Source organism: Prosopis cineraria, unplaced genomic scaffold (assembly GCF_029017545.1).
Source record: "Prosopis cineraria cultivar Desert tree isolate PC_DT_omini unplaced genomic scaffold, ASM2901754v1 PC6, whole genome shotgun sequence".
Taxonomy (NCBI): Eukaryota; Viridiplantae; Streptophyta; class Magnoliopsida; order Fabales; family Fabaceae; genus Prosopis; species Prosopis cineraria.
In genome coordinates, this window is record NW_026555337.1 from 14,653,667 (window position 1) to 14,680,976 (window position 27,310).

At 31.8% G+C, this 27,310-nt stretch overlaps 2 protein-coding genes and 2 pseudogenes across 2 annotated transcripts; 3 read left to right on the plus strand and 1 right to left on the minus strand.

Moving 5' to 3' along the window:
- Positions 1-832: 832 nt before the first annotated feature.
- On the plus strand, positions 833-6,480 carry LOC129314231 (putative 12-oxophytodienoate reductase 11). Its single transcript, XM_054957595.1, has 5 exons — positions 833-1,280; positions 2,281-2,421; positions 2,977-3,107; positions 4,187-4,339; positions 5,710-6,480. The coding sequence occupies exons 1-5, from the start codon at positions 1,210-1,212 to the stop codon at positions 6,297-6,299; spliced, it is 1,086 nt and encodes a 361-aa protein (XP_054813570.1). The 5' UTR covers positions 833-1,209; the 3' UTR covers positions 6,300-6,480.
- A 5,787-nt stretch (positions 6,481-12,267) lies between these two features.
- Positions 12,268-13,096, plus strand: LOC129313924 (probable glutathione S-transferase; annotated as a pseudogene).
- A 681-nt stretch (positions 13,097-13,777) lies between these two features.
- On the plus strand, positions 13,778-21,290 carry LOC129313197 (uncharacterized). The gene is made up of 3 exons (XM_054956164.1): positions 13,778-14,029; positions 14,567-14,737; positions 20,763-21,290. The coding sequence occupies exons 1-3, from the start codon at positions 13,934-13,936 to the stop codon at positions 20,841-20,843; spliced, it is 348 nt and encodes a 115-aa protein (XP_054812139.1). The 5' UTR covers positions 13,778-13,933; the 3' UTR covers positions 20,844-21,290.
- Positions 21,291-21,735: 445 nt separating this feature from the next.
- On the minus strand, positions 21,736-25,723 carry LOC129313925 (cathecol O-methyltransferase 1-like; annotated as a pseudogene).
- Positions 25,724-27,310: the final 1,587 nt, after the last annotated feature.

The window sequence follows — 27,310 nt, forward strand, 5'->3', positions numbered from 1 at the left end:
CATTTCACTTGGTTTTTTTTCCTACACACTCTTAGCTTTTCTCACACACACACTTCACTCTAAACGCCCGTTTAATTTTTCTCTCTCATAGTAGTAGACAACTGACATGCTCACTTACTTTTGATATTTCAACGTCTCTTTCTCTTCACAATATAATTTATATCAACATAATCTATTTATCTCTATTCTCTCACTTTCTTGTATCTCTCACTCTTTCTTTCTTCTCTCCATTTAACGTTTTTAAGGCCCTATAAGGCTACACTCACACACTACTTATTTTCTTTCTTCTTTTTTAGTACACATAACAGCAATCCAAGCCATCTAATGCAAATGTCGATCAATGGTCTTCCTTCTTTCACCGTCATAGCCAAGTGGGTCCCTTCAGCTTCTACGTCATTTTAGGATTTTCTTATTTAATCAAGGTTAACTTGTGTCTCCAAAAACTCTAAATCATTCCCTTTATTTATTTAATTAGTCGGTGATTCTTAATAATGGCAATCTCTTGTTGCTAATGTTACAATCTACCCTCAATCCCAAAACCAAAAAAAAAAAAGATGAGCATGTTTGATAATTAATTTTAAAAACAGTTTTCTATTTCTCAGAATAAAATAATAAAAAAAATTATTTGATAATATATTTTTTAAAAGTATTTTAAAAAATAAAAAATAAAATATTATTATATAAAATAAAAAAATAAAAATAATTTTAAGGTGTTCTGAGATTATTATTTTAAAGAATAAGAAAGAATAAAAAAATATTAATTTTTATTATTTTTTATTTTTAAGATATATTTTATAAAATATTAATTCTCATAACACAGCCGAACCAACCTTCTTCTCTTCTGGCAATATGCGGAGATGTTGGCTGGGATCCCTTTTGCCTCAGGCCAAAATTTGTTGCAGAAGCGGCGGGAAAAGGCAATGCTATGAAGAGAATAGTTTCATCGGAAGTTCGGAACCGTTGATCCGTCAAGAGACTCTGACCAAGAGAGAATGGAAAAACGACGTTGTAATTGAGGGTGTGCGGTTGCGGTGACTTCCCTCCACGCACCGAATCCAGACGCGCCGTAGATTCAAATTTTATACGAGAATCTCAGTTTTATTTAAGCTCAGTGGAGTCTGTCGTGTGTTGATTTTCTTATGGTCAGAAACAGGAAACAGCAATAACATTGCAGAGACATACAAGCGAAACCAGTAGCGTGGTGCAGAAATGGCTGGTGAAGCTACCGTTATTCCTCTGCTCACACCTTATAAGATGGGCAATTTCAATCTGTCACATAGGTACTCACACTTCTCACCAGTTTCTTCTGCTATTTCTCTGATTTAAATTTATGCAGATAAGGTGTTCGTGAACTGTCCCAGCTGAGCGTTGATATAGGGTATGATGTCTATCATTTCGAAAATATGAATGCCTTATTTAATTAAACATAATTTATTTTTGAACTGTCGCATTCTTAGACTCAAAAAATTGAGGATATCCTTACACCTGTTCGTTGCAAAGTTGTAGGGTGAGTTTGGATTTTCTGTGTTTAAGGTGAAAATTAAATTATTTTGAGTGAACTTTAATTAATGATACAAAATGTTCTAAATAAGTGTAGACTATCCAGATTAATTGAATGACCAGAGTGTAATTGAAATTATTATCATTTTCCCATGTCTGGATCGCTTCATTCTCAGTGTGAGAATGGCCATTCACTATACCAAAACAAAAATCTTCACGGTTTTGACTTTTCCTCAAGGAATTGACCTCAACAGAACAATTTTTGAAGTAAATAAAATTTCTCATGGTAATATGCCATGAGAAATACCTTCTGTTGTGAAGATCAAGATCTGTTGGGAAATTCAACAACATTCTTTCTTATCATCCAGTTGATCTGAAAGGTCAAGATCTGTTGGGAGTCATTTTCCATTTTAATAATAGAAGAGAATTTACCGATGAGGGTTGGTCCAGCAGAAGTGGCTAATCTTTTACAATATGGTAAATCAAGATTTGAATTTTTGAAGGGAAAGGTGCTCACATTTAGTATCTGACTATATCTTGAACAAAATTGTCTTCAATAGGATATCTGTACACAACTAAAAAAAAAAAAAATAGAAGATATTTTAACAATCTAGAAAGAATAGATGACAAATTTGCCAAAATAAATTATTTTTCTTAAAAAAATTGGTTAGGAAATCTAAATTCAAGAATAAGTTAGTCACGTTGATAATTTTAATCTCTTTGTCCTTATATCTTCGTTTCTAATACGCTATGAAAGTGACTTGCATCAATGATATACAGAGTTGTTTTGGCACCACTGACTAGACAGAGATCTTACAACTATGTTCCTCAGCCTCATGCTATCTTATATTACTCTCAACGAGCTACTAATGGGGGTCTTCTGATAGCTGAAGCTGCTGGTGTTTCTGACACTGCTCAAGGGTAATTTGCACATTTCATTATTTTCAAGTTAATTTTTTCCAATTTAACTGATTGCTTACTGAATATGATATCTAAGATATGATAGTATTTAAAATTTTATAATATGGGTACAGGGATATACATACATTCTTATAATGAGTTATATTATGAGAAACATATCGATTCATTAAAAACATAAATCAGTTCTGAATTTTCTGAAGTTATAGATTAAATGTAAAAACATGCTACATGTATGAATTAAATGTCCATGACAATTTATTAAATATTTATTGTTTATCACCAAAAATAAATGTTTGTTGTTTATTTTTAAACGCAAAACATCATTTGATAAAAAAAAAAAAATGCAGAAGCATTACATTACTATAAAAATCCATAAGCTGATGAGACCCTTTTTCGATCCCACCTTATAAATTTTTTAAAAAAATTAAAGTATCAGTTGTGTATTATAGATTTTATTTGTTTTTTTTATATTCATATATTTTATTTTATTTGCTAGGATGTTCTACAAAAGTATTTCTTTTGTGTTGTTTTTATTTTTTTATTTCCAATGTAAAGGTTTGAGCGTACACCAGGCATATGGACCCCGGAGCAGGTGAAAGCATGGAGACCCATTGTGGATGCTGTTCATGCCAAAGGTGGTGTATTCTTTTGTCAGATTTGGCATGTTGGAAGGGTTTCAAATACAGGTATTCTCTTGCTAAATTTTATGGAGAATTATAATAATGGATATAAATCTAAAACTTTTTACTGAGAAATCTCTTAAAGATTAAAAATTATTTTTAAAAAACCAAAGGATCAAATCGGACAAAGGATGAAATACCCATTGTTAATGACTTGGTAATAAAGTCATTACTAGCATATTAAAAAAAAATCACCACAAAGTTGTAGTGTTAGAACCTGGGCTTAGGAAATTAACCACAAAGTTTTGAGTGTGTTTTTTGCCAGTTATAACAATGTTGCCTCTATGATATGAACAAGTTACTATCATATTATAAAGATGATAACTCTATATAAAAAAATTATCAGAAAATCATAGAGAGCTTGCTGCTAGGATTTAGGCAATGAATTTCAAAACATAGTGGTTTATTGGTTGAATCCTGGTTCCAAACTTCTTATAAATGTGTGACAACTTTCTTAGACATGATTCTAGCATTTTTATATTTTGGTAGAAACTTATAGCATGATGGTAGCATTGTTATCATTTTGAAACAATTTATTCAACACATTGTAGTTAATTAATTAAATTCCACTAACTCTAGTATAACTTTTGAAGGCAACTTTGTAGCAACTTTTTTTTAAAAAATATACCTGTCACATTTAAAATTCATAAAATTAAACTCAAAGGAAGAAGAGAGACAAAATAAGATTTGAAGTGAAAATAGAAAATTGAAAGTGACAAGTTTATCTCTATTTTTTAATTAATAAGGGATGAGAATGAGGGATGAAAGAAGAGGTGAGAGTGATGGAGGCCCCAAGCCACTAACAGTAAAAATGCGAAGAAAACGAGAGAGAGTTGAAGTGACTTAAACTTTAAGTGACTAAAGTATATATGGAATTTGAAATTTCAAAAGAATTACAATAAAAAATGGATTTGGGTTTTAAATCTAAACCATAGATTTTTGTGAATCCAAAAAGGGAATTTGGTTCTAATCCAAAAACAGCATTAGTTAATTATCTTTTGTTTGCGTTGTATTGGAGAAAGATACCTGAGTTTCCTGTATATGTTGAATTTATCCCCATCTCACATACATTGTTATTTGAAAAGGTTTCCAGCCAAATGGACAAGCCCCAATATCTAGTACAGACATGGGAATGACTGACCTTTCACGATTTACACCACCAAGAAGGCTGAGAACAGATGAAATCCCTCAGATAGTCAATGATTTCAGACTTGCAGCCAGAAATGCTGTGGAAGCAGGTAATCTACTAACTATCTGATAGGATTACTTTTGCTGGCCAGACCTACAAAAGGAAACCTAAGAAGAAGCATGAAAAAGGATAGATGCCTTCAGATGGTCAGAACGTTGACCTGACTGCTCCAAATATTAAGGAGCAAGAAAATAACAACTAAGGCTGCTTTAGAGTTGCTTTTGACCTGGCTTAGGAGAGGGTTTTTTTTGGAGTCCGTGAGGGTTGTCTTTTGGGTTTATAATTATGCTTGAGGTCCCCAAGTGGGGTGTGTCATATTTTTGGTATTTGAGAGTTGGGAGGAGAGGACTGGCCTCTCAAAAGGCAGCGGTTGCTCTGTAGTAGAGGAGCTGGGTTTATCTCAGTTGCTGTGATTTTCATTGTAACAAGGGAAGAGGGTTTTATACTGAATCAGGGAGTCCTTCTTGTAACTCTGATTCAGCGCCTTATCACATTAATCTAAAACCTCAGGAATTCCCTTATTTTGTGCTCTGTTGTTGCTTGTTTGCTGTTTTCTGGTTTGTTATGTAATAGGGTCTCAACACTATCTAATGTTTTGAGAAGCCAGACTACTTCCACCAAAATCGATATAAGTAATGCAGTACTAGTAATAGTGCGTTAAAGTGATAAGAGATCAGATACTCCTCAAGCAAGGTATGCAGTTCAAGCCTTGTGAATAGAAAAAGACATGTTGGAAGAGCTTTCTCTTGTATGAGGCTCAAATTCAGATTAGTCAACGGTATTTGAATACCAGATGATTTGTTACCCAAAAATCACTTGAATGGCAGGTTACTTCACAGATGACCTGGCTATGAGAAGATTTTTCACAATCTGATTTCTACAAATTATATAATTTCTTGTTTCAATACATATTGATTGCGGATGAATAACAAGCTTAAATACAACTTTGGTCCTTCTAGTTTGACTAAAGGTTCAGCTTAGTCCCTTCTAATTGCAAACTAGCCATAGTTTTGCTCCTCTTTTGTAAAATCATTAGATGTTGCCACCTTGCTACACCTTTATCCAATATTTAACTTCAAACTTAATGATTTCTTATCTAATTAGACACCAAAAACAGTGTAAATTTAATGTCACACTATAAAAGTAATATCTAAATAAGTACACTGTCGAGTTGACATCCATTTTCTTTTGAACAGTGTAACAAAAGGCTAGATATTTTTACTTTCAATTAGGGCAACGTTGCCTGTTTTCAAACTAAGGAGAACCAGATTGAATTTCTTAGGAACTTAGAGAGACTAGCAAGTGTGTGAAGCAAAACTAATCTTGCAGACGCTATGTGGTGGAACTGGTACTAATTTTCATTTATATGCTGTAACTTGATACAAATTGAAAATGATGATACTTGTTTAATTATTGTAGGGTTTGATGGTGTTGAGATCCATGGTGCTTACGGTTACCTTCTCGATCAATTTATGAAAGATCAAGTCAATGATCGAACAGATGAATATGGCGGATCACTGGAGAACCGATGTCGGTTTTCACTAGAAGTTGTTAAAGCTGTTGCTGATGAGATAGGACCAGAGCGAGTGGGAATTAGACTCTCACCTTTTGCAGATTCAGAGGAATGTGTGGACTCTAATCCACAAGAACTTGCCTTATACATGGCAAATTCTCTGAATAAATATGGCATTCTATACTTGCACATGGTAGAGCCCAAGAAGATTGACAAAGAAAAAGGTGAGCGCCCTGATAATCTTGTGCCCGTAAGAGAGGCCTTCAGTGGCACTTTCATTACTGCTGGAGGGTATAAACGTGAAGATGGGAATAAAGCAATTGCAGAGAGCAGAGCAGATCTTGTGGCATATGGCCGATTGTTCTTGGCGAATCCAGATTTGCCAAAGAGATTTGAGATTAATGCTCCTCTCAATAAGTACCACAGAGAGACATTTTATACTTCTGATCCAGTTATCGGTTATACTGACTATCGATTTCTTGAAGACAATTCTTAATCTAGTCTCTACTTGAAGTTTTTGGATTCAGTAGAAGGTGACAAGAGTCCGTCTCAAAAATCCATTTGTAACAATAATTTTACAATATCAATATGGCTACAAAAAGTATTGGAAAAGGATAGATGCTTGTTTGTGTCTTGTCATTTTTGTTGTTTGGTGATGATGCACTATTTGGTTGCGATGCTTTAATCGCATATAATGTACATGGCAAAGAACACGAATGCATGAGCTTTTTAAGATGCACACACAAATGCACGCATATATAATAACTAATGTATGGGTGTGTGTTTTGTGATGTATTTTTCTGTCTTTCTACCAGTTGTAATTTAATAACTGCAAGCATCTTCAACTGCCGGAAGTTTTATAATATAAATAATACCAATTGATTACTCACGTGATTACATGGAGATTTGTATGTATATGTGTGCAGGACCATATTTATTTACAAAATTAGTTTCATAAATCAGTTAAAAGCATTTTTCCGTTGTTGGCAAGAATGGTGGAAATTATAACACAAGGTTCTTATAATTTGGTAGTGCCAGTTTGGATGCCCTTTTAGAATCACTATTAGAGTGTAAAATTATGCTTTTGTAAAAATATATTCAAGCATATTTATTATATGTCAAAATTAATTACAAATTCAAAATTGTGATTTTTTTGAAAATATATAAACTCCTCTACAAAAGGGTGTTTGGATATAATTATACAAAATAATGATTTTAACTCATTTTCAATTGTGGTTACCAATTATACTTGAAATCACTCTTATTAACCAATTTTATAAATTAATTATACCATATAACATAATTAATTATATTTAAAATCATATTATGAAAATCCATGTCAATCGATCTGGTAGAACTGGTAAATTAATTCTACCGGTAAATTGTTAAACAAGTGTTTTGATTGATTTAATTAAGTGTTTTGTTTATAAACAATTTGATCATGATTCAATTAAAATTTTGAACATAAACCTTTGACAAGTTCTTTAATTGGTTCAATAACTATTCTAATTTTTTAATACCTTATTTAAAATCAATCATATTAATTAATTTTTTTATTATCAATTTTTCTTGATCATTATTTATAATTTTTGTATCATTATTTATAATTTTTAAGGTCATTTTCTGTAATTTTTGATAATTTTTTGTTTTTTTCTTTTGCCAATAAATAATTAAAGCTAACTTTTTGTTGACAGCAAAATCAACATTACACCATTTTCATTTCAAAAGTTGATGGCATTTTACAAAAAAATGAGTTTAAGGTCTTATAAGCTATTGAACTTATATGTTTAGAGGTCAAATTATCCTTTAACCTTTTATACAATTTTGAGATTTTCTTTTAATTTTTTTCACAAGTAATAATTAATAAGCAATATAAAGTGTTTATATTTTTAGTATGTACAAACATTTAAAAATTGTAAGAAAAAACAAGTTATTATTAAAATAATTTACCATACATTTGTCACATAGATAATAAATCTTACTAATGGTCTTTTTTTCAAAATGCAATGTTTTTTCTATGACACTTTTGCAATGTCCATCGTCTTTTTCCACTCCATTTCAAAAAAAAAAATGTAAAAGCATACTTGATCGTGACTATTAAAATTTAATAAAATATTTCATATTATCTTCTTATGGTATTATGTTAACATATTTTTTTATTTATGATATCATATTAACATATTAGCACACTTTATATTGTATATTTATGATAATATATTAACGTAATTAATTTTATTTATGTAGTTTTCAAATTATTTTTTTATTTTTTTAATAATAAGTTTATAAATAAAATAAGATGTTTATATTTTTAGTATATAAAAAAGTAACAAATTGTAAAAAAAAAGTTGTTATTAAAAATAATTTATGATATATTTACCACATGTGCAATAAACCTTACTAGTAGGTTTTTTGAAGGGAAAAAAATGCAACATTTTTTCAAAATTCCTTTTCTAATGATTTGTGAATGGCTAAAGCGGTAGAATCCCTTGCAAGGGTTATGTGACCAGATTTTTGGCTTCAAAATTCATAAGCTATAAAGATGAATAATATTGAAAGCCATGTATGGTAACAAGATGGATGATAGATACCTTAGCTTTTTTTTTTTTTTTTTTAGCACACAGGTATTTAAAAGTAATTCTTTTTAAAATATTGCAAGGGTTATGTGACCAGAGTTTTCGCTTCAAAATTCTTAAGCCACAAAGATGAATAATATTAAAAACCATGTATAGTAACAAGATGCATGATAGATACCTTAGCTTTCTTTATTTTTTTGTTTTTTTAGCACACAGGTATCTTTTTATTAGAAATAATTCTTTTTAAAAATATAATTAGGTATTAAATATAGGTACCTCGATCTCTCAATGAGAATTTGAATATTGATTTATCATATTATGAGAAACTAACTCTTTTTATTTTTGTATATTGATATTGATAGGAGAATTGTTAAAGCATTTGATATAAATTTTTTTTAGATGATTTTAATAACAAAAAAGAGAGACAGATTAAATTTTCTTTATCCAAAAATAAAGGCTAACCTTTGACAAATCATCATGCAATTTAAAATATTATAAGTTAAATAATTAAATGTTATGTTATTTTTTGTTAAATATTTGACTCCCTAAAATCTGAAGTTGCATTTCGCCCCCAATGAGAGTCACATCCAAACAAGCAAGAACTTATAAAATAGATAGACGTCCACATAATACTTCAAAACATTAAAAAAAAAAAATGAATGAATGGGGAGCTTTTTATGTAAGAAGTGAATTTCAGACCCTAATTCTTACAATAAAAAAATTGACAAGTCAAACGTGATAAAATAAGTTTTCTTTATCTATGGAAGAGAAAACACATATAAAAGAAGAGGCTCTATACTAAGCTCAATATTTTATGTTTTGCATGTACAAAGCTCAAAAATGGAACTATCTAACACCATAAGCAAGGTGGTATAGAACCTTTGATGCTCCTCAGGATGACCTTAGTGAGGTTTGCATCATCTAGATGATTTAATCTGGATGAGTTAGATTTAAAATTTAAAATTTATATTTATATTTATTAAAATAAAAAATATAAAAAAGTTTAATAAATCTGTCTAGAGTTAATTTGGATTGTCCAAATTTGACATTAAATTTTTTTTATAATTTTATAAATTAGTTATTCAAATTTACTTTGGACCGTCTAAATTTAAAATGTTTAACTTACAATTTTTTAAAATTATATTTTTTAAAAGTATCAGTTAGGATATTATCATTATTTTTTATTATATTTATTAAAATTAAAAACTAAAAATTAAAAAATTAATATTAAATTTAGACTGTTTAGGATATATCTGATGGTCAATTTAAAAACTATAAAAATTTAAATATTAAATTAGACTATCTATATTAAATCATTCATGTTCTAATTATTGATAAACTTTTTATTAAAGAAATTTTAAAATTTTATTTTAATCAATATAAAATTAAAATTAAAAAACTTTAAATTTAGACAAGATAAAAATTTAAATAGTTTAGATTTCATCATGTGATAAATAGGGAAGACAAATCCGTTTATGAATCTAGGAATATGTATGGAGGCTAAACTTAAAATGACCTAAAATATTGGGGCTAAAGCTAATTTTTTTCATTTTTTACAAACAAAAAAAAAAACCTCAAGGGGGCAAGTGGGGCCAACATTTGATCTAGAACCATCATATTCAGATTTTAAGGTATTAAAAATTAAATTGATCTTTGAATCGATTGTGATAGTGGTTCAAAAGTTAATAATTTAATTAGAATCAGACATGTCATAATTAAAAAAATATATTTTAAATTAAATACAATAAAAATGAGAATAAAAACAATAATCATTAAAAATATTCAACCAAAACCATACACATAACAGACATATGCTAGGTGATTAATTATTCATGCATTCATGATGTTATTTTAGATCATAAATATAGATATACATAATATTAAATAAAAAACAAATTTTAAAATATCTGGAAATAATAAATGGATATTTACACGATTAAAGTTAAAAATAAAATAAATAAAATATATTTTAAAACATTAGAAAAAGGCATTTAAAAATTATAAAATGATGATGATGATGATGTATATTTATGACAATGCTTGAAATTTGAATTCTCGGGAGTGAGAAATCATAAGTGAGAATGAATGTACAATCGACAATCACTCATTCACCCCAACTCCAACCGAAGCCATTTTTTCTACATTTTTTTTTAAATCTTAAAAGTGTGCAACTTTTTATTTTAACTTTTGCTGTTTCACCATCTCGTTGCTGATTCCCAAGTTCTTCTCTCTTCTCCGTTGTCCAATTGCGTTATTTTCTTTTCTTATCCTCAGCAGTTTGTCAAGTTTTTTCCAAGCAATCTCCTCTTGTCGTGAAGCAATAAAAAACAACTCGCGATTGCAAGTCTTCTCTCGACAACCTTCAGGGATTTTTTCTCTTTCTTCTTACTTTTTCATTATAATTTTTCTTCTCTTCTTTTCTCATAAACTTTTTCTTTTTCATCTTCAATCTCCGATGGTTATCTGCCCTTTTCTTTCTCTTTCTTTTGATTTTTTTTTATTAAATCTCCATTGTTTTAAACTTTCTCAACCTTTCTCTTTTTTTTTCTTTTATTTTGCCAACCCGGCCAACCCAATAACCTGTTGGGTTAGCCGAGTTATCGGGGTCGAACATAAGTTGAAACAGGTTAACACTAAACCAATTTAAGTACAAGACTATGCCATAAAAGAGGCCTATTCACAGTTTACAAGTTGAACCGGTTAATCCGGTCTAATTTTTCATTCAATGCCGGACTCGCTTGGTGGAAAAGAATTATAAGATTTATTAATTTTAAAAAGTTTAACTAAATTTAAAATTCTTTTTTTTTTCACCAACAATTTAAAATTCTTTTTCACTCGTGGTGTGAAATAACTAGAAGAATCCAATTCATTAATTAAGCATTTAATTACATTGACAGTTGACCAATAAAACCGTTGACACTTCTTCCCCATTAATTATATGTGAAGGCACACTCAAAAAATTGAGTATTCAAAACATGGCTTATTTTGTAAAATTAACACAACATTAAATATTGTTTTACAATTTTTCCCTCCTCATGATACTCTACAATTAAGATGGGAAAATTTTTTAGATGAATCCAGTGCACCACCTTATTTATACTTTCTCCAATAAAAATATATCATGTTATATTAATTCAATCAATAAAATATTATATATCATTATTTTAATAACTTTATTTTTAACATAGAGCACTTCATTGATTTCTTGACTTCTCTCTCTATTATTATCAATGACAAAATCAATTTGTATTGCAATCTAACATAGCATGTTTTTATTAAATAAAGGTTCATAAAAAAATTTCTCTTAAAATGAAAATAAAGAGAGAGATTAGAGGAGATATAATTAAATGATAAATTCTTACATGAATTCAATGCATCACGCCATCCATATTCTATCTAATAAAATTATATCAATTCAATCAAATAAAATATTATGTGCCAACTTTTTAATAATTCTATTTTTGAAATAAAGTACCTTTTAATTTCTTATATTTTCTTTCTCAATCATCATTAATGGCCTAATCAACTTATATGTACAACCTTATAATATGGAATGTTTTTATTAAACGAAGCATGAGCGGGTTCATATAAAAAAATTTCATAATTAAAATAAACTTACAATTTAATGAAAATAATTTTAGAAATTTTTAAAATTTCATAAAAATTTAAAATTTTAAAAAATTCAACTAAATTTAATTTTTTTTAACTCCTTGTATAAAATAACAACAAAGAATCCAATTCATTAATTAAGCATTGTCTTTGGTGATGTACAACTTGCATTACTTCTTCCCCATTAAGATATTGGCTTTTAATATATATATATATATATATATAAAATAAAAATAAAAATAATAAAACACTTCGTTGACCAAACGTCTATCCCAGTCTCCTCCCTGGCTGCATAAGAAACTGAACCACAAACTCAGTGACCATAATCCCCAGACCAGAAACTGAGAGAAAACAAGTACAGCCATGGCTTCAGGTTCAAACCACCAAGTGAAGCTTTTCGGACTCGTAAATAGCCCATTTGTGGCGAGAGCAGAGATTGCTCTGAAACTCAAGGGAGTGGAATACGAATACGTTCACGAATCACTTGCCAACAAAAGTGATCTTCTTCTCAAGTACAACCCAGTTCACAAGAAGGTCCCTGTTCTTCTCCACGACGACAAGCCCGTCTGCGAGTCGTTCGTGATCGTCGAATACGTCGACGAGACTTGGTCTGGCTATCCAATCTTGCCCTCCGATCCTCATCACAGAGCCCTGGCTCGTTTCTGGTCCAGGTTCATCGACGACAAGGTCATTCAACTTTTCAAGTTCTTGTATGAATCTGAATGATTTGATCAGTCGCTAAACAAGTGTTTTGTAATTGCTTGATTTTAGGTGGTGCCTGCACTATCGAAAGCAACAAAGAGCCCGAACGAGAAAGAGAGGGAAAATGGCGCGGAAGAATTAAGAGTGGCTCTGGAGCTTCTGGAGAAGGAGCTGAAAGGGAGTTCTTCAACGGAGATTCGATCGGAATCGTGGACATCGCTTCTCTGTTGGTGGCTTTCTGGCTGCCGGTTATTGAAGAAGCCGGCGGGCTTATTGATGTGTACAGTGGTGAGAATATCCGAAGCTGTACAAGTGGAGTGAAGAGATTTTGAATAAGCCTGTGGTGAAAGAAGTTCTGCGTCCCAGAGAAAATCTGCTTGCGTTCTTCAAAACTCTCTTCCAGAAGTAGATGATCAGAGAATAACTTTTTTAATATAACTTAACTTTAACTCCCAAAACAAATTTAAGCCTCGTCTTTTTTATCAGAGATCCTCAAGGGCGATTTTCCCAACTTTCTTTGATTTCTAACGTAATGAACGGAGAGCGAGTATTTGGTCTCCAAAGTACTTCATAAAAATCTTATTTTCCAAATTGGATAGTAAAAATAATCAATTTTTATCCAAAAATTAATTCTTCACAAAATTATTCAAACACTTATTTTTTAGAGAATCATTTTTAAGTTAAAAATTAATTATTTTTAAAAGCTGAGAATAGAAGCTCTTGCAAAAAACCTTGTCAAAAATGTTAAAAAAAAATTACAAAAAAAAGTTCAAAAATAAAATAAAAAAAGTACGTAATTTAATAAAAATAAAATAAAATTATCTTTTTTTTCTCTTTTTTTTAATAAAATTTAAATTTTATATCTTTAAAAAATTAATATTTAATATTTAAAATTACATTATATAATAATTTATATAATTAAAAATTAATTCTGATTAAATTATTTAATATTTTTAATTTTATTAAAATAATTTTAAAAAAATAATATTTAAATATATTACGTTATAATATAATTAATTATAATTAAAATTTATTATTTAATTAATTATTTTTATAATTTATTATAATCAACTGAATCCAGACGGTACTAAATGTTTCTCATTTTCAGTTGATTTTTCCCCTCTTTCCTCCGTTCTAGGAAAATATCAGTCACGAGCGATTTCAAACCGATCTTGGATTTGGAATCGGTGCTTTCTGGTTTTGTGTTTTCATCGCTACTTCTGATTTCTCTGAGAGAACTAGATAGATGGATGATAGGAAGAGGATAGGCTACGCGTGGGCAGTATCCGCCGGATTTTGTGCTGCTATGGCGGCCATTTCTGCAAAGCTCTCCATTTTGCAGGTATCCTTTTCTTCTTCTTGTTGTTACTACTACTATACTACTATTTTTATCCATTAGATGGTGAAAATGTCTTAATGTTTGCTTATAGAACAACTGTCCTCTCATGGATGTTTGAATTGAGGGGACGTGAAACTTTGATTTTTTTTTTTTTTACATTTTCTTAGGTTCAATTTCAGATTAGGCAAAATAAGATGGAATATATAGTATGATAAACTAGAATTGGACCGATCGGATATCTGTTGTGTACATTTGATATTCTGTATTCCCTGCAACTGTAAAATTACAGGTCAGAGGTCGTCAAGGACAGACACATATCTATATATATATATATATATATGCACGAGAAATCTGCATTCGATCAGTTTGATGCAACTGTTGTGGCTTGAATTTTTGAATGTGTATGCTTCTTCTCTGTCTGCTTCCATATGATTTGAATATGTCTCTCACACTGTGATGCTTTCACCATAGCCTTTTTGCACTTTCTTTTCTCCTCCCGTTGTTTGTAATTGTGATTTGTAATAACCTTATTCTCAACAGTTTGCTAGGTATGGGATGGTTGTATTATTCAATGTGGTGATGTGGGCTTGTTATGTCAATAGTCTTAAGGCTCTATCATCTCTGCAAGCAACTGTAACAAACTTTGCTACCAATTTCATCTCCTCTGGTTTAGCTGGATTCTTTTTGTTTCAGGAAGCAGTATCCTATAAGGTATATTCTCATTTGTCCTGTTCTCGATGCTGGAAGATTTTAGATACATCTTTTCTACTACATATTTAAATGATTTCATTGGATAACAATAGACTATGCGCTCCTGAAAGCGGACCTAGCTATTTGTTCTTGGTAAAGTGTTATGTATATGCCCTTTAGCTCGAATTTTTGTGTGTAACCACATGTACTGTAGTCCATTGTTTACAAAATGATGATTTTGGGGATTTTCTATAAAACTTTTGGCATGTTAGGCAGGCAAAGATGCGCTGAAATTAGGATTAGACTTTCTGGTCTGTAAGTTAGTTCACTTGATAATTAAACTTAGTTATTGATGTTGAGTTCTCCGAGCTGGGAGGGGGTGTGTGGAATTTTTAAGTCCTTGTTGCAGCTGATAAAGAACAGAACCAGAATCACAGGTGGAACTATAATTATACAAGAGCCTTAAGTAAACTTTAATGCCCTGTTTGGAACTCAATTTTGCATGTTTGGTTTGCATGAATAGACTTCTTTGGTGAATTGAGTTCTGTCATATTGTGTTTGGAAGTGGAACACAAAATTGAGGCAACAAAGATCTATTTTTTCAAAAGACGTTTATGAATTGATGATTTTGACTTTTAAATATTTGGGGGCCATACACATAGCTGTCCCCTGCAGTTCAATGCTGTGTAAGTTTAGCCCTTAGAGAAATGTCAATTCCATGATAATTTTTTGTTGGATAAGTTTAGTTCTTATAGAAGCGTAACTTCCATAACAATTATTGTAGACTTTCACAGGACTTTGAATTCAAATTTTATTGAATGAGAAGGCATTACATATATAGGAAAGGAAAGTAGACAAATCTCCAATTTAATCCGACAAATTTAGCTACCAATCAGGCAAAAGTTGTGGACACTGATTGATCACTTTTGACAAGATAAAATAATAAATTAGACCAATAATTAGGAGACAAATTACTAATAAGTATCTAAGAAAAATTAGAATCTATAACATTCATTTTTCAATTGGGGCACAACTTGGAGCTATCAATGTCAATACTTTTTGTTAATATGCCCTCCTCTGCCCGCAGGTTTTTTCCTTGGCTCCCATTCTCTTCTTTCTCTTACTTTATAGCAAGGGTCTTGATTTTAGGTATTTAATTCTGTGATCTTTTGTGATGTAGAAATCTATGTTTTTACTCGCTAGTAATTGCTTTTTTTAGCCTAACCATCATCATTTGGTATTTTACATTAGGCGCCAAAGCATGTTTTTTATGTGACTTGAAGATAGTTTTGCTGGTTTGTGCAGTACTTATGTGGCTTTTGCCTTCTGTTTGTGGGTGGCCATAGCTTCACTAATTTAGGTTTAACAAAGGATGCTAGCCTTAGTGTTGAGAATGGGCTTGCCGCCTTTAGGCCCATAATCAACATTTAACGATTTTAACCTAATTTCCTTTTATTTCTTGCTCTGTTATTATTCTAGTATTTATTAGTTTTTATTATTATTCATAATTGTGGGAGAAATCTAAGGGATTTGATCCCAATTATTCTCTCCCTCCTTGTACTATTTATTGGGGCACTTACTGTGGATAAAAATTAGAGCATTTGCTGCCAAATACTATCATGGTATTAGAGCTTGTGGTTCCAAAATGTTGTATAAGGCAGCAATAACTCGTCAGTCACTCATCTTCAATGTTGACGGGGTTCCCAACAAATCTCTGTCAAACAGTGAGGGCTCACAAGGACTGGAGTCAATGAAATCAGGAGGGAGTAGCATGCGAACTCACACATGATGGTGATTGGTTCAACACCTGAGTCTCTCTCACAAGTCACGGTAACACATCGATTTAATGACAACAACTATCTCCAACGGTCCTGAAATATCCTGATGTTCGTTCATGGTAGAAACAAGGAGAAATATCTCACTTGGAACCCAAAACCACCTGAACCCAATGATCCTCTGTTCGAAGGTTGGTGTGCAGAAAATAATCTGGTCATGATGTGGTTGGTCAACTCCATGACAGTGGAAATCAACGAGAGCTATTTGCTCGCAACGACAGGCAAAGAGATATGGGATTCTGCCAAGACAATGTATTCAGTCCAGGAAAACACTGCTGCAATTTTTTAGACCAAACAATTGCTTCGCAACCTTCTACAAGGTGAGCAATCTGTGACTCAATGGTGCGCTAATGAGGCTGTGGCAATATATAGATCTCTACGAGATCCATGAATGGTCCTGCCATAATGATTGATTGTATTATAAGACAATTGTTGATCGAGAAAGGTGTTATGATTTCCTCCTTGGTCTCAATAATTGTTTTGAAGATGCTCATGGTCACATGACTAACTAACTCTTCTCTCTTATCTACTCCTTCTACTACCTCCCATGAATCTTATGCACTTGTTGTTCGGGGAAATCAAGATATTGCATAGTGATAATGGAAAGGAGTACTTGAATTCTGATTTTAACAATTTCTTGACCCTTCACGGCATACATTGTCAAACCTCTTGTGTTTATTCTCCTCAACAAAATGGAGTTTCAGAGAGAAAAAAATAGACATCTCCTCGAAGCGTCTAGAGCCGTTATGTTTTGGGGTAATGTTCCTTACAAGTTTTGGGGGGATGCTGTTCGTACCTCGGCTTACTTGATTAATCATATGCCATCTAAAACTCTGAACTTTCTTACACCTCTTCAAACCTTTCTTGAGATATATCCCCACTCTTCCCTTACTAACTCTCTTCCTAAAAGGGTTTTTGGCTGTACTGCTTTTGTGTACAATGACCATGAGGGAAAGCTAGATCCACCAGCTATTAAATATATATTTTTGGGATACTCTTCAAGTCAAAAAGGCTATAAGTGTTATTCTCCTCCTACCAAAAAGGTGTATATCACTATGAATGTCAAATTTATTGAAGGGCAGTCTTTTTTTTTTGCCCAAATCACCCATTCAGGGGGAGAGTGAGTGTAGTGAATGGCTCATTTGTGCACCAAGTGTGATAGATCTGATCTAAAACAACATATTGAGCCTAATGGACCTCAAACATCACTAGATGAACCTATTATACCTACCTCACCTGCTATTATCCCTATCTCACCTGCCACAAATTCTGGGAATTGTCTGGACAGATCTGGAAAGTGCTCAAATTCCCACCTTTTATCAGAAAACAGCCTTGAAACCTGTGAATCAGAGTCAAAGAACTCTGGAAATCCTCCAACCAGATCTGATTTTCAAGATAAAAAACCCTTTTGAGCCTCTGAAGTCTCTCACCAAACCAAATTTGAGTGAGATTATGGTGGAAGAATCTATTAATGTCACTGTACAACAGCATGGAGGAGTAAGTTCCATTACCATACCAAGACAAAACCATAAGTCTGTACCTGAGATAAGTCTCGAAGATCTACGTTGGCCTATAGCCTTGAGAAAAGGAAAGAGAAGCTGTACCCAACATCCTATTGGCAGGTATGTCTCATACAAAAAGCTCTCTCCTCATTTGAAGACATTTGTTGCCAATGTTGATAGTGTAAAAACACCCAAAAGTTTTACTGAGGCTTTTGCTGATCCGAAAAGGAAACAAGCTGTAGAAGAAGAGCTGTGAGCTTTATATAAGAATAGAACTTGGAAGATTGTGAATCTACCTAAGGGTAAATCTGTTGTGAGTAGTAAGTGGGTATTTATAATCCTAATGGGAGTATAAATAAATACAAAGCTTGACTAGTTGCTCGAGAGTTTACTCAAACTTATGGTATTGATTACCAAGAGACATTAACTAGATATGAAAAATGCCTTCCTTAACGGTGATCTTGAGGAAGAGGTATACATGGAAGTCCCCTTGGATATGAGAAGCTTAGAAAATGTTGGTAAAGTTTGCAAACTTTATAAATCTCTGTATGGCTTAAAACAATCCCCAACAGCTTGGTTTGAAAGGTTTTCCCATGCTATCAAGGGTTTAGGCTATATGCAATGCCAGGCACACCACACCTTATTTGTTAAACACTGTGTAGACAAAATAACAGCCCTTATTGTTTTATGTTGATGATATAGTGTTAACAGGAAATGATGCTGAAGAAATAACTAAACTTAAAAGGAGCATGGCAGCTGAATTTGAAATCAAGGATCTTGGTTCCCTGAGATATTTTCTTGGCATGGAAGTGGCAAGAACCCTGAAGGGAATCAGTGTGTCACAACGAAAGTACACTTTAGACTTACTAAATTAAACAAGGATGTTGGAAGCAAGGCCTGTTAATACTCTAATGGAGCATAATCAAAAGTTAACCATTAGACCTGATGGTACAGCAGTGAATAAAGAGAGATATCTAAGGTTAGTGGGAAAATTGATTTACTTGTCACACACAAGACCTGATATATATGTTTCCCAGTAAGTGTTGTAAGGCAGTTCTTTAGCAATCCTCAAAAAGAGCATATGACAGCAGTATATAGAACTTTTGAGATACTTGAAGAAAACTCCTGGACAAGGATTGTTCTTTGGAAAAGGGGAATTCAAAGGCATTGAGTTGTTTACTGATGCTGATTGGGGAGGCTCTAAATCTGACAGGCGGTCTACCATTGGTTATTGTTCCTATGTATGGGGAAACTTGGTAACGTGGAGAAGTAAGAAACAACCCGTAGTCTCAAGAAGCTCAATAGAATCTGAATATTGAGCCTTGGCATTAGGGATTTGCAAAGGCATGTGGATTGTGAGATTCCTAGGAGAGCTCAAGGTTGGGATTGCTGATCCAATCAAGGTTTGGTGCGTTAACGTTTCAGCAATAATGATTGCTAGTAATCCTATACATCATGACTGCACAAAACATGTAGAGATTGACCAGCAATTCATTAAAGAGAAAATTGAGACAAAAGTGATTGATTTATCTTATATCCCTTCAAGGAAGCAGATTATAGATGTTATGACCAAGTCATTAGCTAAAGAAAAATTTGACGAGTTCAGAAGTAAGCTGGGAATGATCAACATCTATTCTCTAGCTTGAGGGGGAGTGTTGAGAATGGACTTGCTGCCTTTAGGCCCATAATCAACATTTAACTTAATTTCCTTTTATTTCTTGCTCTGTTATTATTCTAGTATTTAGTAATTATTATTATTCATAATTGTGAGAGAAATCTAAGGGCTTTGATCCTGATTACTCTCTCCCTACTTGTACTGTTTATTGGTGAACTTACTGTGAATAAAAATTAGAGCACTTGCTGCCAAATACTATCACTTAGGCTTTGATAACGTGTGGGATTTCAGAGAATTTGAACTTCTGAATTCAAATTTTATTGAATGAAAAGGGATTACATATATAAGGATGGAGACAAAGCTCCATTCTAGTCTTACCAATTTAGCCACCAATTAAGAAACAGTTATGGATCCATAATGATTATATCTGTCTTGACAAAGTAATGAAATAGATTAATAATTAGATGACAAAGAAGTAACCATGATATGCAACTGTGTTCTCTAACAATAAAATTGAGGATTTATAGTCTAACCACATTTTTGAGAAATCAAACTTCAGGCATGAGCTTGTTTGTCTCTGCTGCAAAATTTCTGCGTTTAGAATTTTCTTTAAAAAGTCACTTTGTTCAAATACTGTAATAAAGATTAGAGTTTGGCCAAAACTCTCAGCAAGAGCTTTTTTCAGTATAACTGCGTAAGATAATATTTGCGATGTTCTATTTGACTATTTGTGTCATGATATCTGTCAAATATATGTTTTTTTTTTTTCCTTTTTCCTGATTCTGCTTTACGGCTGAAGTTCACATTCTTTGATGTTCCTTCACAAGAAGATAAACGGATTTGGCTGTCATTTAACCAAGATAGAGGATGGCTGATCTCACCCCAACCCCGTGCCTGCCCCTCGCAAAAAAAAAAAAAAGAGGATGATAAATTGATAATGCAGCGTCTGATGTCCAATGTGTGCTTAATTTTTTTTCCTACTGCTTTTTCTGAATTTTACATGAGGATAGTGGAGGGAGAAGTTGTGCCTTTGAATTTTGTGTTATTCAAAGTTCTTGATTTATGCATATCTGATGTAAAGTACTGGTTGGCAGTGGGTTGCTGGTGCCTTGCTTATTGTGATTGGTGTCGTTATACTAAGCAAGTCAGTCGCCGAGAAGGTTAGAACTGACTAGATGTTATGATTCAGTGCGGTTATTCGTTACTCTGACAAGATGTTTAGCTTCTCATTGGAAGTCAATTTTGTAAAACAATATGAAATATGAGGACAAGTTGGGTGACATCATTTACCAGACAGTTTTCCCCTTCAGAATCAGATCTTCAGGATTCTAGTTGCATGAAGTCCTTCTGTAGATTGCTGCATCCTTGCCACTGAACAAGCCCGGGGACAAGATTGATTCACGTTGTCTTTTGAACATCATTGTGATTGGAGAAGCCATCCATGTGGATCATTTATAGAGGATGCAGCATGTTATAAAAATAGAAAATAAGGTACTTCAAAAGATCTGGGTCGTTTAGCCTCTTATCATTGTTTTAATCTTGTTTACCAAACTTGACTCATTTGTTGATTCAATCTAAACCCAAAAACTCAAGTTCAATTTGCTTTTCCTATTTTCACTCAACATCTTCCTCTCCCACTATCATTGAGCTATATGAGCGAGTGAATACAACGAACTTGATGCTGCCTATAGAATTTTCTATACGAAGAGCTTGTCAATCTTGGGGGACATGTTGAAAAATACAACGAACTTGTTCATCAACAATGCGTTTAAGAAATTGGTGCACAACCTGATTTTAGTTTATTATGCTTCATCGGCAATTTTACTTAATCTTGCCCTTGGATTTATTGGACAATATGGATGTGTTTATTGCACTTGAAGCCATCATTCAAGAGGAAAGAGTCAAGAAGAGGAAGATCTAACCTATTATATCTGACCGGATCTGATTATGCATGGTTGGAGAGATCTGAGATAAATGGATTTTGAGGAAGATCCCTTGTACTCGCCAATCTTATGTTTATTTCCCATGTATGCAGTAAAGACATGTATAAAATGAAATAAAACCCTTATCAATTCCATGAGAAAGAACATAAGCTGCAGAAAAAACAATTGCAGCATGGAAAGGTAGGTGATATAGTTAACTAATTACTACTTGAAGAACTCCATGACCCAGAAATTACGAACAAAACATTCGAATTGAACACGCTTGAATCCAGAAGCTTTTGCAAGGTTGATGAAATCTTGATGGCTTCGAAGTCTGCCACCAGCAGCACCTTGAGCCATCATGAACACATCAATTTGGAAGTTGCACTGCTGAGGTCTCAGGCATATCAGATATCACTGATTCCATTGCAATTACCTTCCCGTCTTCTGGAGTGGACTTGTAACAATTCTTCAGTAGCTTCAAGCACTTTTTGTCATTCCAATCATGCAGAATCCACTGCAGTATTATGTGTACACCCCCTTAGTGAGCATTAAATTATTCTGTTTTTACAGCAGATTAATATGAAAGAATAGTAACAGCAAAAAAACCACTTGCTCTCACACGAAAGCCTCCCCCACCCCCCTTCTTTTTTAGGTACACTCCTTTTTAGGTCACTTTTAAATTTGTCTCTCAACTTTCTCGAGGTTAGCATTTTTGAAGGTTTTAGGGTTGCATCCCAATCATGACGGAATAAAAGGCGTTGCTGGAAAGAATGAAAATAGAATAGAATAATGAAATAAAGATAAGTAAAATGATCAAAATGTGAGGAGGAGGTAGATAAATCATATTTATGAGGAGGGATGGTAATGTAATTCATAGAGATTGAGATTCATAATTTATGAAATTTGTAGAGGGCATGTGATTTTTACATTTGTTGTATGTGGTATTTAGTTTATGATAAAGAGATTAATTTAATTTATCTTTCTCTTTATGTCTTTATTTCATTCCGTTCCTGCACTTTCTAGGAACCAAAACATGCCTATAGGCTCAAAGTTACTGTGCAGTTTTAATTCACAAGTCAGCTTCATCTAATAGCAGCCGCTCATTTATCGTGACGAAATAAGTTATAGACTAGTACGCTTTGAAGAAGGGCAATGAACTGTAATCTGTAAGCTATAAGCATTCTATCAAATAGGTGTTAAAATTAATTGAATGCGATTCTTGTGCATTGCATGAAACCTGATTGGTTGCATTATTTATAAATTATGAATGATGTAACTTCAAATATACAATGTTAAAACTTGTTAATTAATGTAGATGATATTAAATATTAATTCATATCGCAAATTACTAAGATTCTGTTTCATGCTAATATGTCTTTGGGGGGGGGGGGAGGTTCTGTTACCTTTATTAAAATGGCATCTCCCTTGGGTATGGTCTCAAACATATCTCCTGCCACGTGTCGCACACCTATAACATTTATTGAAAATTTCAATACTTAATTATTAGTTGGTCATAGTGACTGGTCATTCACAATGTTGGTTTAGAATAAGGATTTTTTTTACCAAAAATAAATAAAAAATTAATGTTGCGTAAAATATCTTAAATGAAAGTTAAATTCAATTATAAATTTTCTCTATGACGATTTTTACAATCATTACATAAATTTTAACAAAATTACACGTGATTTTTTTTAAAAAAAATTTCAAAACACATTGACCCCCTAAAAAATCCTACCTTGAGTATTTGTTGAAATTATATATATACTTCTTTTTTTCCTCAAAAGCATTTTCAAACATCTCTTGAAAACTGAACAAGGATATATGCAATTTTAACAATTTCAAGGGAAGGCCTAATTGTAATTTAATTTTTATTTTTTAAATTGTGTAGATTTTCATAATATAAAAAAAATGTAATTTCAGAGAGCTCGGTAAAAATATGTATAATCTACTTTATGTTTTTCCTAAAAAATACATAAATTTTGAAAGGAGAATAGATGCCTTCATGATTTCAATAAAATCTCAAAATTCACTATTTTTTTATAACTTGATAAGCAAGTCTCATCACTTTCTTTGTCTTTCTTCTTTTATTAATGGAGCTTTAAAGATAATAGTATAATGATAGGAAGAGACATTGTGGGTAAAAAAAAAAAAAAACGTATATTAAGAAAACTACTAAATCTAGTTGTCTCAATTCCAAATAAGTCAGCTTTTCCCAAATATTGAACTGTTTGGAAAAAATGAGAAGAAAAAAAAAGAAAAAACAATAATAATAAATTTTATCTCATTAACTGAGATCGGTTAAAAAAATAAAAAATAAAAAGAAATATTATACCGGGATAAGAAGGGGCATGATTGATGACATGAGGCAAGTCAAAATTGATAGCCTTAAGATGAGGGTACTTGGAAGTGATCAAGTTGAGAGTAAGTCCAAGGCCACCTCCAACATCCACAAGAGAATTGAGATGCTCAAAGCCATTGTAAGATTCTAGAAGCTTTTCATAACCAAGCAAGTTTGATGAATTGAAGCTGCGTTGAAAACTTGATTCAACTCAGAGTTCAAGCCTATGTACTTGAACTTTGGTATGCCTCCATGACCCCTTTCAAAAGCTGTTCCTCCTTTTGTAATTGCATCTTTCAAATGAAACCTATCCATATATAGCAGTGAAATTAATTAGCAATAAATATGTACAACCCATATTCAGTGAAATTCAATAAGCACTTTATATGCTGTTCAAATTCATTTTTCATATTTGTATAATGATAATTAAACCATGCATATTCAGTGTGTTATAATAATATATTAAAAAAATCATATCAACAAATTTTTTAAAGTAATATTTGGCAAATTTTAATGCTGCAGATTAAATTGAGGGATTTATGAATTATAAATTTAAAAATAGAATTAAATTAAAAAGGAAAGGAAAAAGTATGCTTTTGATCCTCTAACCTTATATAAGATTTCAATTTAGTTTTTCAATTTTATAAAGTATATTTTTAATCTTTTAATCCTAACATCATTGGTTTCAATTAATTATTTTTTCTACCAACCATTGTTTTTTTTAAAAAAATTAAACTTAATAAGTTAATATTTAAAAAAATTTTATCAACAGTTCAATGTAAAAAGTTTTTGTAATGAAACTTAAGATATTATAATTAAATAATAGAAAATAAATTTAAAATTAAGAAACCAAAATTAAATTTTGTGTAAAGTTAATGGAATAAAAATATACTTTACCCAAAAAGTAATGATTCTATAAATTTAAAAATATAGTGAAAATTTTTATCTTCTTAACTCTATTTTTTATAAGATTCTTAACTCTATTAATTTTCTTAATTAAATTAATTTACCTATAATTAGTAATAATAACAATAAACAGCACATCATGCCTCTGATTAATGAATAAAAACTATATTTTTATTTCATATAACTATCAAATTCTTGACTTAAAAATTCATATTTCGTATTTTCAAATCTAGAAATAAAGGGGCGTTCAAATAATGTCATCTGAGTATTTAAAATGAAACAAAATGTCAGTTAAAAATTGTTTTTCTGCTTGTATATGTGTGTGTGTGTGTGTGTGTGTGTGTTTTGTCAATATGTATAAATTAATGTGGTTAAAATTATTATGCATAAATTAGTTTAATTTTATGTTAATATTTTCATTTAGTAAATTACTTAGAGATAATTTTTTTAAAAAGTTAAAATAATTAAATTAAAATAATATAAAATTAAAGGACTTAAAAAAAAAAAGAAGAACGTTTATAGTTACCAGCTTTCCCAACAAGCCCTATGCTGAACCATAGCCAGAAGAGGACCGAGCGACATGGCATGATCAGCATCAGGAATGAAGAACTTGGAAGCAGTCGCGAGGCTGTACAGTCTCACTCTGTGACCACACGTACCGAATCCAAACCTTTCTTCTTCTCCTTCTTCTTCGGAGCATCGAAGCAGAGAGTGAGTCGCGAGGAGGCCGAGAACCTGATCCAGCATTTTGGCTGCGTCCGGGTTCTTGATCGCAGCCGGAAGCTGATGCGCAATGTCGTTTGCGGAGAGCTTGGCGCCTTCTCCGGCTCTCGCAATGACGTCGAAAACGCCGAGTTCTATTGTCGTTTGCAAGGCCATTGGCAGAACACCGGACATCACCACCTGCGTTGCGTAGCTGAAGCTTTCTTCTTCTTCGTCTGCTCCATCGTCGTTTATTAGTTTTGTTGATCCGCTAGATTTCAACGTGAGGGTTGGAGTCATTTAGATTCGAATTCGAGCTGGCTTGCCAATCTCGTAGTGAGATTCTCGTGCGCACATATACATATATATATATATCTAGGGAGAGTGAGAGAGAGAGAGAGAGAGACACACACACACACACACACACACAACGATATCTATTTCAATGGACGGACGTCGTTTCGGATTTACTTGTCATAAGAGAAGTATCAAAGATTTACTTTTACATGCATGCAATGTACTAATTGTAGTTTCAACGTTTCTAAAAGCCAAATGATGATTTTTTTTTTTTTTACCAAAGAAAAGCCAAATGATGATTGAGTTGATGAAGATATTAATTGAATAATATAAATATCTCTTAACAAAATTATAAATATCTCCCGATACATTCCGTAAGTTTTAAAACTTTTCCAAATTGATCACATTATTTAGGTTTAATTATAATAATGGTTACACATTTTAATATTTACGTTTTTGACCTCACATGTTAACTTTTAGGGAGAATTTTAATTAAAAATCACAATAGAAACTTAATTAATAGTGGATCCAAAAATATTTTAAAATTTTAGTTCAATTCAAAAGAGAAAAATCAAACTAATTCTATCGATAAAAGAACTAAAATAATCTTCATTTATTACATAAAATTACTTGTTCTTAATTTTTTTACTTCACTTGTTAATTTATCAATATCACTTGTAAATTACATTCGTTCATCAAACAATCAAGAACATTAGTTGTTAATTTATTAACTTTACTTGTTAATTTACTAATATTGGTTGTAAATTATATAACTTATCAATAATTTACAATTGATATTAATAAATTATAAGATCTATCAATAATTTACAATTGATATTAGTTTGACTTTTTTGCCCTGGATTGAACTGAAATTTTAAAAAAAATAGATCTACTAGTAATTAAGTCTTTGTTGTGGTCCTTAACTGTATTGAAATTCTCCTTAATTTTTATCCCAACATAATTATAATATTCCCACCTATATACAAAATGCTTTTCATCTTGTGTGATGCCTCGAGCCAAACCCTCTAGATCTCATTCCCAAAACATTTCCTTAAATTGAGCTTTGGCCTTTGCTTATGGTGCATAATTAATGAGCCTTAATAATGTTAATATCATGTATCAGATCACAATCATTCTTGAGGATAAGACTTTTGTGCCCTACACCACATTCTCCTTTCACTTTCTGACAACAATAATACCTAACCTCATTCCTTATATTAACTTTTCCCGTGTGCATGCAGCTTGAAACTATGAAATTCCATAGCTTTTTGTCTAGCCCATTTAGTTAATTGAAAACACTTGTTAGAGTGAATTTGGATATTCGTTACAAAAAGTTGATCATGAAAAAATTATTTAATATTAATTGATTTTGTTATATGATATAATTGATCTGTAAAATTGATTTTAAGTTGATCTAGTGCCTGTTTAGATTTCATCCATATCAATTTTAGAGGCCAAAACTATCTTTTTGTAA